This window comes from Colobus angolensis, unplaced genomic scaffold (genome assembly GCF_000951035.1).
Source record: "Colobus angolensis palliatus isolate OR3802 unplaced genomic scaffold, Cang.pa_1.0 Scaffold16, whole genome shotgun sequence".
Taxonomy (NCBI): domain Eukaryota; kingdom Metazoa; phylum Chordata; class Mammalia; order Primates; family Cercopithecidae; genus Colobus; species Colobus angolensis.
Genome location: NW_012114710.1, coordinates 2726756 through 2740389, shown reverse-complemented (window position 1 = coordinate 2740389; position 13634 = coordinate 2726756). Strand labels below are relative to the sequence as shown.

General features: G+C 35.4%; 1 protein-coding gene across 2 annotated transcripts in view; it reads right to left on the bottom strand.

Annotated features, from left to right (window-relative positions):
* The window catches only part of RAD54B (RAD54 homolog B (S. cerevisiae)), a 102546-nt gene that overhangs the window by 35238 nt on the left and 53674 nt on the right, over positions 1-13634 (bottom strand). For both annotated transcript variants that reach the window (XM_011937021.1, XM_011937022.1), the window contains 2 exons: positions 4327-4521; positions 648-929 (listed from right to left, as the gene is read on the bottom strand). In XM_011937021.1, the coding sequence (XP_011792411.1) occupies positions 648-929; positions 4327-4521 (477 nt within the window). The remainder of the gene's footprint in view (positions 1-647; positions 930-4326; positions 4522-13634) is intronic.

The window sequence follows — 13634 nt, the reverse complement described above, 5'->3', positions numbered from 1 at the left end:
AAATAAGAAGCTCTGTGATGACAGTTTTATCTTTAGGCCCAACCCATAAAAGGCAATCAAGAAATACCTGCTGAGTGAACAGTCAAATAAAAGAACAATCAGATACAAGCTAGGTTTCTTTTTTTAAATGTGATTTTTAAAATTGGATTCAGCAGTGTGAAAATTAACTGATTGAATGGAACTTTCACCAGCAAAATTTGGACTTTGCATGAAATCTTACCATTCAAAATTTTTATACACTAATGCTTGTGATCAAGGCATACAGTCCTCAAACTAGAAGTATAATCATAGTCCAGATTCATATATTTACTAATTTCTCTCCTTACTAAAAAGTCATTTTATTCAAAATTATACACATGTATGTGTAATACATATACATGTATGTATATACATACAATTTAGATATGTTTCCTTCAACACAGGTACAGTATTTTTATTACCATATTCTTGGGATTATTCATTTACATATGAAATAATTCCCAAACTATATTTGACTTCAACATTATCCCTTACGTCAGATTACATATCTCAAGAATAATGTATACTTTCACCTAAAACTTTTAAAACAAAATTTAAACTTCAAATTCACACATAAAAAACATTTTGACAGTAAAAACAGAAAATTCAAATTATTTTTAAAATCTTACTTGGCGTATATGGGTCATGGCGTGGTTTGCAATTTTGGAAATCATTCTGTCTATTTTCCTTTGAACTTGGTTTACAAACACTTTTGAAAGGGTTAGAGAAACATTTCCTGGCAGCCTGAGAAGAATGCGAGATAGCAGTACTTCCTCCTCCAAGCTGAAAACACCTGCCACTGCTGAAGTCATCTGGAGAGATTACACCCATGACTTCTATTTCTTTTCCACAAATCATCAGTGTTTGGCCCTCTTCAATCTTTTCAAGCTCTTTGAATTTATAACCAATGCCTTTAAGTTAAGAAAGAAAAAAATTAATTGACACTCTAAGATGATACCATGATCACCTTCCCATAACTGTACAGAAAAACTGCACTTTGAATGTAAATAGTCTTGTATAATGCATTAGCCAAAATAGAAGCATAATTTAACATTTTGGTTAAAAAAAAAAAAACACTAAAAATCAAAAGAAATAATACAGCTATAAAATTCGCCATGCTTTAGAGAAAGCAAGAATATTTTTACTATTGAAAATATAGATTATTGTACTCTATAGTTTTGCCATGTCTTGTCTGGAAAAATTAAGCCAAGAAACTAGTTTGATAGGCTATATGTATTCTCCTTTCTTGTACAGAAACACCATGGTTTTTTTTCTCTATTTTCACCTCTGTTTTCACTCAGAAACAGCTAGAAAGGTGAAGGAGAACTAGCAATAAAAGCAACTGTTACCACAACTAGTACTGACTGTTCCACATGAGATAGCAAAGTTAAAATACAGTTGTGGCAAGAGGTCATAGATATTCTATGCTCTAACTCTTTAATAAAACATGGAATATTTTGTAATATTGTTTGTCTGAATTATTAATTTGATGAACATTTATTTAGTGTTGCTATGTAAAGGTGCTGATGAAATATAAGTATGAATAAGTCAGTCATAGGCTGCTTAAAATGAGTTCATTAACCACATAGATGGAATTTTAGACTTCCATGCTGGTCTATTAAATGCATTAAACTATTAAATGTGTAGTTACTGTGCCATTACCAAGCACAGGAGCTGTGTATACCAGAAACTTTTAAGTCTCTAAAAACAATAATAAAAGACTGTTGCAATTTAGAAAATATGACGACCCTTTTCAAGTAGTTGAAAATTACTAAATTTTCTCTACTGAAACTGGCCTAAAATTTATAATCTGTGCCAATCTGTATTTAATATATAGTCTTAAATTATTTATGGTGGAATACTTTTTAATTTTAATGCTCTGATATAGGAAGAAATTACTTAGCTCAATGTCAAAGACCCATCACTCCATCCCAATTCAGTACTGGTCTTCACTTATCCAAATTAATGAAGATTATAGTCTTATCTTCACATAAAATCCAATTACTGTTAATCTCAGTTTTACATGGAAATGGAAGACAAGAATACCTTCCATTCCATGAGGTACCTTTAAAGTAGCTCTAATTCCAAGATCTCTCATTTCATTTAGATCCATAGATGATCTTGATCCAAAAATGACTCTTTCAAACATCTCAGTTGCTAGAAGATTTTCTTTTACTCTTAAACTTTGTTTCTCATACTGGTTTTTTGTTTTGTTTTGTTTTTTTAGGTATTATGCAACAATGGCCAACTGAGCCTGATGCATTATCACAAACTATTAGCAATTTTAGCATTCCAGCTTTCAGTTTTCTTAGCACCTCTATCTTTACATTAACAAATTTACATATTGTATATCCCAGTTATTTAAAAGAAAAACTGCTTATAGATAGTAACTTGCAAAATTAACTTCAGGTTCATACATTTATTAATGTTATAATTAAGCAACCAAGTCCTATGTTTGGATATTTTCATTTTGAAAACCCTAAAATATACCTATGTTCAGTCCCTCTCCCTACCATACAGGTCAAATAAATCAGAGTCTCAAAGAAAGGTCAGAGTCTGGGCATCGGCATTTCTTCTTCTTTTTCTTTTTCTTTTTTTTTTTTTTTAAGAGACAGGGTCTCTCCAGCCCAGGCTGGAGTGCAGTGGCATGATCAAGGCTCACTGCAGCCTTGATCTCCTGGGTTCAAGCAATCTTCCTACCTCAGTCTCCCAAGTAGTTAGAATTACAGATGCATGCCACCACACCTGGTTAATTTGTTTTTTTGTATAGACAAGGTCTTGCTAAGTTGCCCGGGCTGGTCTCGAACTTTTAGCCTCAAGCAATCCTTCCCCCTCAGCCTCCCAAAGTGCTGAGATTACAGGCGTGAGCCACTACACCCTCAAAAGCAACTCAGGTGATTCTACTGGCATGGTCAGTGTAAAAACCCACTGTTTTAAGCCTAATTTTCATTTTTTGTTACTTGCAACTGAAAGATCATTTTATTATAAACTACACATATACAAAACCATGCATACTATACCTTAGGGGTAAAAGATATTCCAAAGTAATTGTGATAATTTTTTGTCTCTCATTGACTTTAGAATTTCACTAAAGAGCAATACCAATGCATGAACAAATTCTCCAAAAATCTAGCCCCAATCTACCTTAACCAACATAGAATGTGTACTATATGTTTTTCTTTTTACTTCCTCTAATCACTATACACAGTTGTTCCATACTTTCATAATAAATAAAACATTCTATTGTAGATAATTTAGTTTGTTTCAACTCTTAACACTGTCACAGCCTTTCATACACTACATTCCTGAAACACTGAACTAGTTTGAATTCCCTCCTGCTTTTGTGCCTTTACATGTGCTATTCTCTCTTGCACATGGCCCTTACCTATAACCTCCAAAACTATTCATCCTTCAAATAGTACCTTAAACGGTAACTCCTATCAAGCTTACCCCTAGCCTCCTGGGCAGATTAAATGGTTCTTTTATGCTCCCACTGCATTTAGTAAAAATTCTCACTGAAACAACTGTATTATTGCTTCCTAATCATCAATTACTTTGCTTTGGTCCCACGAAATTATAAATTATAATCATCTTTGATATTCCTATCATACTGCCTGGCACATAATAGTTATTAAAAACTATATATTTTTAAGTAAATAAACACGTAGAACAGATTTTATAGTTACAGGTCACACTCAAAATTGAACTGAGACAATGCAAAGACACTGTAGTTGGTGTTAGCCATTCTTAATTTGTAGCCTAACTTGTATTACTACAAATTATGCTGGCAACACTTTGTAACAGAAACAATGGAAACCTCCAATTTCCATATGTTAATCTAGGTCAGGCTTAACTATTATCTCCTTGCTCTGTTTTTCAAAACATTATTGAGTAGTGCTGAAATTATATATCATTCAACTCAATATCAACATATTTTTCAACTTTAACCACTTAGCATTCTTAAAAAAAAAAAAAAAAGAGAGAGAGAGAGAGAAAGTATACCAAGTCAAATTCAGTGTTTAAGCTCAGAAAAGTACCAAAATAACTGTATATAGCTGGCTGGCCATTTTTGGAGAAAATGAAACCATAGGATAGGATACACTTCACTGAGCTAGCATAAGCCATAAGATTAGCAGGCTCACTAATCATTATGAGATTATTTTATGTATTATACACACTTGAAGCATGAACATCCATTAAAGAATACCTCATCATCTCTTTATAAAACCTAATTATATTTCATTTAGGTAACCAGAGATACATACTAATTTCAGTCCAAATTGTAAACATTAGGTAGTATCACAATACCTCTTCCAATGTCTTTGCCTTCCAAATTCTTTAGTGTAAATGACTTTCCTTTTACAATAAGAACAGCATCACCTTCCCATTTTTTATGTTTTTTCTTTGAAGGCTTACACCAAACAACACTGAAATATTTAACTAGGCTATCAGATTTCTCTTCTTGTTCCTTGGACACTGCTACTTCTTTAGGAGTCAAATGAACTACAATTAAAAAACAAAAACATATTATTAAAAATGACTTTAATGTCTAAGTAGTAAGGTCATTCAAACAAAAAAAAAGCACAAGAAAATTAGATTATATTAAGAAACAGTATGAAATAATACTCAATCATACTCATGTTAGCATTTTATAAACTAAGAAATCCAAATATCAGGTGTTAATATTACTACAAGAACAATGACTGTAAATGTCTTACTGTTCCAAAGTGAAATAAACTCAATTGAAGTAGAATAACATAATAATCACTGTAAACATTTTAAAACTCTAAAAATTAAGATATTATTTCAATGTCTATAGCATGGAAAAATATCTAAAAATCAAATTTTGACAAAACTGATTTAAGTGACATGACAAGCTGAGGAAAGGCAAAGATTACAGAGTTCTCTGAAAGTAAAATCTGAAATTTTTATTTTAATTGATAAATAAAAATTATATATATGTAGCTGCACAACATTCTGTTTTGATATATGTATACACTGTGGGATGGCTAAATCAAACTAATTAATATCCATTACCTCACATATTTTCTGTGGTGAGAACATTTTTTAAAATGCCACTTTCTTAGCATTTTTCAAGTATATATTGTTATTAACTATAGTCACCATGTTATACAATAGATTTCTTGAACTTACTCCTCCTTAACTGAAATTTCGGATCCTTTGACCAACATCTCCCCAGTGCTCCACCTCTATCCAACTCCAGGTAACCATCATTCTACTTTCTGTTCTAAGAGTTTAACTTTTTTGAATTCCACATATAAGTGAGATCACAAAACAATTGTCTTTCTGTGTCTGGCTTATTTCACTCAGCATAATGCATAATGTCCTCCAGGTTTACCCATGTTGTCACAAGTGACAGGATTGCCATTTTTTAAGGCTGAGTAGTGTTCCACTGTGTATCTATACCAAGAAGTTTTTAATCCATTCATCCATTGATGGACACTTAGGTTGACTTCACATCTTGGCTACTGTGAAAAATACTCCAAGGAATATGGGCATGCAGATAGCTCTTCGACATACCAATTTGATTCTTTTTGGCTATATACCCAGAAGTGAAAGTGTTGGATCATATGATATGTTACTTTTTCAAATAAGAACAAGTATAAAACAACAAAGTAGAAATGAGAATAAATATTATTAAAATTATGTTGTCTTCTGCTTCTTACACCTAACTTGTACACACTAGATTTTCAGTGGTTGGATAAAAGGTGGTTTAGCTGAAGACAGCAAAATCTCATTCCCCCCATTACTGAAGAGCTCTTCCCTATGTCTTTTACCTCATATACACTTTAACCACGGAAACTGTCAAAACAATAAAATTCAAAAAACAAAATGAAGCAATTTTTTTCCTTTTTACTATTTTCCATTTACTTAAATAGGAATAAGGCAGTAAAAGCACACAGAGTATAAAGATCAGAAAGAAAGAAAGAAAACAGGAGCATTTACAGATGTTGTAACTATTTACATAGAAATCCCCAGAGAACCTAAAAATAAAGAAGAATAAATTTAGCAAAGTCACAAGATCAAGGTTCATATGCAAAAATCAACTGTATTCTTATAGACTAGCAAGAAATAATCAAAAATAAAATTTTTTAAATTCCATTCACAGTAGCTCCAAAAAACAGACATATGAAATACTTGGGAAAATATCTAACAAAAGATAACCCAGATCTCTACATTAAAATTTAAAAGCTTTGTTGAAAAAAAATTAACAAAGCTCTTATAAATAAGTACAGCTCCTATTTCATGAATTGGAACATTCAATTTTGTTAAGACAGCAATTTTCCCCAAAATGATCAATATATTTAACATAATACCAATCAAAATCCCAAGACACTTTTAGTAAAATTGGCAAGCTGATTTAAAAATTCATATGAAAATAAAAATAACATAGAGTAACCAAAGCAATTTTTGAAAAAAACAAAGTTGGATGTTTACAATATGCTACAATAATCAAGATAGTTTGGTACTGCCCCTCCTCTCCAAAAAAGACATATAGACATTCCAATGCATTGGAAGAGTAGCAAGAAATAGACCCGCTCACACATATACAGTGAAATTATTTTCAACAAAGGTGGGGAAGCAAATTCAATGAGGAAAAGAAAGTATTTTCAACAAACATTGCTAAACCGACTGGATACACATTTGGAAAAGATAAACATCAACCATTAAGTCACCCCATATACAAAATTCAACTCAAAATGAATGACAGACCTAAATGTAAAACCTAAAACAAAAAAATCTCTAATAGAAAACACAGGATAAAATATTTGTAACCTCGGGATATACAAAGCTTTCTTGGAATACAAAAGCAAAAAATATAAAAATCAAAAATTATAAATCAACTTTTATCAGAATTTAAAACTTTCCCTTTTTGAAAGATGCCATTAAAAAAACAAAAGGCCCCCGGCCGGGCGCGGTGGCTCAAGCCTGTAATCCCAGCACTTTGGGAGGCCGAGACGGGCGGATCACGAGGTCAGGAGATCGAGACCATCCTGGCTAACACGGTGAAACCCCGTCTCTACTAAAAAATCCAAAAAACTAGCCGGGCGAGGTGGTGGGCGCCTGTAGTCCCAGCTACTCCGGAGGCTGAGGCAGGAGAATGGCGTAAACCCGGGAGGCGGAGCTTGCAGTGAGCAGAGATCCAGCCACTGCACTCACTGGGTGGGTGACAGAGCAAGACTCCGTCTCAAAAAACAAAACAAAGCAAAACAAAACAAAAGGGAAGCCACTGGCTGGGGTAAAATATTCACAACATATGAATAAGACAAAGGTCTTGTGTCTGGAGTAATTATTCTTTTTTTTTTCTTTTTTTTTGAGACAGAGTTTTGTTCTGTAGCCCAGGCTGGAATGCAGTGGTGTGATCTCGGCTCACTGCAACCTCTGCCTCCTGGGTTCAAGCTATTCTCTGGCCTCAGCGTCCCGCGTAGCTGGGATTACAGGTGCCCACTACCACACTCAGCTAATTTTTGTATTTTTAGTAGAGACGGGGTTTCACCAGGTTGGCCAGGCAGGTCTTGAATTCCTGACCTCAAGTTATCCACCTACCTCAGCCTCCCAAAGTGCTGGGATTACAGGCGTGAGCCACTGCGCCCGGCCTAATAATTCTTATAGTTTCAAAATAAGACAACAAACAAATCAATAGAAAATAGGCAAAAGTCTTAGACAATTCAGAAAATGATATATACAAACAACCAATAAGCACATAAAACAATACTTAACAGCATTAGTTACCCAGAAAATACATACTGAAAACCTGAAACACCACTTCACAACCATTAGGATGGCTGGGATCACAAAGTCAGATAATAAACAAGTGTGATGAGGATATGGATAAATCAAAACCCTTATACTCTGCTGGCAGGAGTATAAAATGGTGCAGCACTTTAGAAACCAGCATGACAGTTGCTCAAATAATTAAACAAGTTACCAAATGACGCAGCAATTACACTCCTAAGTATATGCCCAAAAGAATAATAACATATGTCCACAAAAAAACTTGCATATGAATGTTTATAGCTAGGATTATTAATAATAGCCAACAGGTAGAAACAAACCAAATGTGCATGCAACTGACAAATGGATAAACAAAATGTGGCATATGCATACAATGGAATATAATTCCATCATAGAATAAAGTACTAATACATGCTAAAACACAGATGAACCCTGAAAACACTTATGCTAAGTGAAAGAAGCCAGTCACAAAGGCCATATATTTTAGGATTCCATTCATATAAAATGTATAAAACAGCAAAATCTTACAGAGACGGAAAATAGATTAATGGTTGCTTAGGCTGGAGGGTAAGGATGGGGTTAGAAAGCAAGAGGGTGGTAGCTAAAGGTACAAAGTTTCTTTCTCAGGTATTGAAAATATTCTGCAATTGGCTGTTCTGATGGTTGCACATGGGACTATATTAAAAAAACAATGAATTGTACACTTTACATGACTGAATCATATGGTATATTAACTGTATCTCAATAAAGTTGTTTAAAACACACACACACAATGAAATAACACCACACATTGATTAGATTGACTAAAATTAAAAAAAAAAAAAAAACTGACCACAATAAGTGCTAGTAAAGATATAGAGCAACTGAAAATATCATATCCTGCTGGAAGGAATGTCAAACAGTACAACCAGTTTGGAAAACGGTTTGACAGACTCTTTAAAAGTTAAACATACACCTACTATAACCAGCCATTTACATTGCTGAGTATTCACCAAAAAAGAAGACATATGTCTTGGGAAAAAAAAAAAAACCTTGTACATCTCTAAGCCAGGTAAATCAACCCACCAAAAGCCTGAAAAATCTACTAGAATTCAGATAAATGGTATCTTCATTACTGGCATTCATGGATTTACAAAGTGAATCTTGGCTATCTTCAACCAGTAAATTATACTCAGAACCAACAAAGTATTTTTCTGAGAAAACATATGATTCATACCCAGTTTGAGTCAGCTCTGTCTGGCATGACCCAGTGAACTCTGATCAGTTCCTGAAAGGATTCAGACTGCTAGAACCCTGAGCAGGAACCAAGAAGACAAAAGACTTAAGTGCAGCTCCTCCAGTTTTCTGACCTTCCTTCCCTAATGAGGGTGTATGGATAACAGGTCATTTTTCAGATACTTTTTTGGGGGAAATGTGCTTCTAATGTCCCAGTAAACATAGTGGATAGGTTTTTACTCTCCTCTTTTCATATGTTATTGTGGATATATTTCTACATATTATTAATAGTCCCTTATTACTGGGCTTTTTTTTTTTAAGCTCTATTATACTCAATCTGCGCATCTCTGGTTATTTGTAGAAGACAAAGTCCAAGAAATGAAATTACCAGTCTAATGAATTTAAAGATTTTCAATTCCTGATTTAGACTGACAAATTTTTCTCCACGAAAGGTTGTATCAGTGATATTCCCACCAAGCAAGGGTGTCCACTTCATTACACCTGCGTTAGCACAAAACTTCACCTTTATCCATTTTTAACTATTTAATTTTTTAAATTTTCTTACAGTAAAATAGACTTTTGGTGTACAGCTCTACAAATGTTAACACATGTATAGATTCACAGAACCACCACGACCACAATCAGGATATAGAATTGTTCCATCATCCCAAAAGACTTCCTCATGCTATTCCTTTATATTCACACCCTCTCCCTACCCAAAACCCCTGCAATTACTGACATGTTTTCCATGAATATTGTTTTCTTTTTGAGAATGTCAAATAAATGGAATCATACAGTATACAACCATTTCAAAAATGATTTCTCCCATTCAGCATAATATCTTTGGGATTCATCCCAAATTGTTGCCTGTATCAACAATTTATTCCTTATTATTATATAGGATAGTGACAGACAGTTGAGTTTTCAGCTTAATTTTGATAGCTTTGACTATCATAAAGCTTCTTTGAACTTTTTCTGTGAATTCATCTTTATCAATTTAGTTTGTAGAAATGGCATCTCCTTAATGCTGCAATTTGAATTTGATTAGTGATAGGACATTTTTAAATGTATCTTCATTTCCTCTTTGGAAGACACTCCTAATTTCACATTACACTTAAAGAAGGTACCTGAGAAAAAAAGAAAAGATTCTCATCTCTTTAAAGTTTTAATCTGACCAGAAAACCCTCAACATTCAGTCAACATATTGCCAATATGTAGAATCTAAACCCTGAATTTTACTTAAAATATTTAAGTAAAAAATAGGCATAAAAGAATTTCAATTAGTAAGAACTGTTAAAATTAAAGCAAAAAGGTCGGGCACGGTGGCTCACGCCTGTAATCCCCAGCACTTTCAGAGGCCAAGGCGGGTAGATCACAAGGTCAGCAGTTCGAGACCAGCCTGACCAACATGGTGAAACCCTGTCTCTACTAAAAATATAAACATTAGCCGGGTGTGGTAGCAGGCGCCTGCAATGCCAGCTACTCGGGAGGCTGAGGCAGGAGAATTGCTTGAAACCGGAAGGCGGAGGTTGCAGTGAGCCAAGATCGTGCCACTGCACTCTAGCCTGGGCAACAAGAGCAAAACTCCGTCTCAAAAAAATAAATAAAAATAAAATTAAAGCAAAAAATAAATCTACTGAATTTTAATATGTAAAATGCTAATAAAATACATGGAACATTAAGTGTTGACTGTGCTGGAAGAATTAAGAATCCATTTAATATTTTCTTTAATAGGAGGTATTGACTAAGTTACGGGGCTGTTACAATATTTTAAATAAACCCACGTCATTTAAAAACTCCTCCCTCTTTTCTCACAGCCTGGCCCCCACCAAAACAAAAAACAAAAAACAAAAAAACTCAGCAACATGAACAATTTAACAGAGTAAAATAAAAGAGGTTGAAATAAGCCCACTCACTTATTAGAAATTATTAAACACTTCACTATACAGTCATGTACCACACAACAAGGTTTTGATCAACCACAGACCACATATATGATGGTGGTCCCATAAGATTTTAATACCATATTTTTACTGTATATTTTCTGTTTTTAGATATGTTTAGATACACAAATACCACTGTGTTACAACTGTCTACAGTATTCAGTACAGCAACATACAGTACAGGTCTACAGTCTAGGAACCATAGGCTATATACCACATAGCCTAGGTGTGTAGCAGGCTATACCATCTAGGTTTGAGGAAGTACACTCCACGATGTTCGCACAATGAAATCACCTAGCAATGCATTTCTCAGAACATATCCCTGTCATTAAGCAACATGATTGTACTCTACATCAATATATCAACATGCTGTAGTAAAAGGGCCAAAGAAAACTTGATTTTTTTTTTTTTTTTTAAAGACAGAGTCTTACTCTGTCACCCGGGTTGGAGTACAGTGGTGTGATCTTGGTTCACAGCAACTTCCACTTCCCAGGCTCAAGCAATCCTCCCACCTCAGCATCCTGAGCAGCTGGGACTACAGGCGTGCACCAACAAGCCCAGCTAGTTTTTTTTTTTTTTCGTATTTTCAGTAGAGACGGGGTTTCACCATTTTGCCCAGGCTGGTGTCAAACTCACGAGCTTAAGCGACTGGTCTGCCTCAGCCTCCCAAAGAGCTCTTAACAGGGTCACTCTTTGACTTCCTACTTAATAAACTCCTTTCTCCACAGTAAATCATGGGAAAAAAAACATAGCATGGAAAAATAAGGTCAAGATTATTATGTGATATATTTCAGGGAGAAACACGTATTGCAGGAAGAAACACATACATAAAAAGAGAAGTTTTTGGCCCTGCGCGGTGGCTCAGGCCTGTAATCCCAGTACTTTGGGAGGTTAAGGCAGGCAGATCACCTGAGGTCAGGAGTTCGAGACAAGCTTGGCCAACATGATGAAACCCCGCCTCTACTAAAAATACAAAAAGTAGCCAGACGTGATAGTGGGTGTCTGTAATCCCAGCTATCACCTGAACCCTGGAGGCGGAAGTTGCAGTAAGCCGAGATCACACCACTGCACTCCAGCCTAGGCAATAAAGCGAGACACCGTCTCAAAAAAGCAAGAGATGTTTTCATACCATAAGAAGCTGTCTACCCCATTGTTTCCACTTCAAGTATCCAAACACTCCCACCCCTACACTGCCTCTGTTTCTTCAAATTCCCAATCATTCCTCAACTGCTCCAATCTGGCTTCCAGTAGTCATTCCCCTGAAACTGCCCTGTTAAAGGTTACTAGGAGCTCTTCGTCTATAAACCCATAGGTTGTTTTTAGTCCTAATCAAAGTTCTCAAAAGCATTAGACAATGTTGACTACTTTCTCCTAGAAATACTAAACTATACTTTTGTAACTTCTCTAACATCCTTGAAATTTTCCTCTTACCTCTTTGCTTGCTTCTTCTTAGACATCTTTGCCAGTTCATACTTCATCTACCTTTTATTTATTGGAGTTCTTCAGAACTGGCTTCTAGGCCATGTTCTCTCACTGTGCACCTCTTCTCTTTAAGTAGCCCATCCACTTCAGTGGCTTCAATGCCGCCCAGGTACTAACAACCTTTTTTTCTCCAGCCCAGATTACAACTCTTGATCTGCATATCCAGTTGCCTCCCAGACATGCCACACATCTCATAAACATCTCAAACTCATCATGTCCACGTATCTTTTCTCCAAAAATTGTTCCTCCTTTGGTTTCCCCGTGTCTCGTCCTTATTCAAGCCAGAAAACTGGAAATCATCCTTGACACTCTCTACTTTTTCAGTCCCACAGACAATCAACCACAAAATCCAGACAATTCTGCCCCCCACCAGGTTTTCAGAGTTATGTATTGTATCCTTCTCCATTGCCTCTACTTTTTTCAACTCATCTCTGATCTGAATTTCAGTATTACAGCAGGGGCTTCCCAACAAGTCTACTGAGAGCTTCTTTTGCCACCTCTATTCTCTAAAACCGTTTTCCAAATTGTAGTTATCTATTTTTAAATGTAAATCTGATAACGTATCCCTCTTGCTTAAAAATCTATGAGTCTTAGTAATCTGGAAGGAGGTATGCTATTTCCAGCTATATAGACTTTTTCCTGTCTTCTTCTAATGCCCTTATCTAAATTAACTTCTACTCTCTGTACAACTTAAATTTCCAATTGCCAAATTAGATCTAGCCACCCTATTACCTCAACATTATCTCAATAATTAGTTATGTAACAAATTATTTAATGTCAGCCTTCCCCAGTAACTTATCAAGTCCTGAGAGTCTGTTTCGATTTGTTCATCACCATACTCACAGAACAAGATACTTTTCAAAAACTGCTATTTTGACTCTAGGTACATTTTGACTAAATGTTTATAAAAACATCTAATTAAAATACAATTATCAACCGGGCGCACTGGTTCACGCCTGTAATCCCAGCACTTTGGGAGGCTGAGGCAGGCGGATTATCTGAGGTCAGGAGTTTGAGACCAAACTGGCCAACGTGGCGAAACTCCGTCTCTACTAAAAATACAAAAATTAGCCAGACATGGTGGTACATGCCTGTAGTGCCAGCTACTTGGGCAGCTGAGACACGAGACTCATCGCTTGAATCCGGGAGGGGGAGGTTGCAGTGAGCCAAGAACGTTCCACTGGCACTCCAGCCTGGGCAACAGAGCAAGACTTCGTC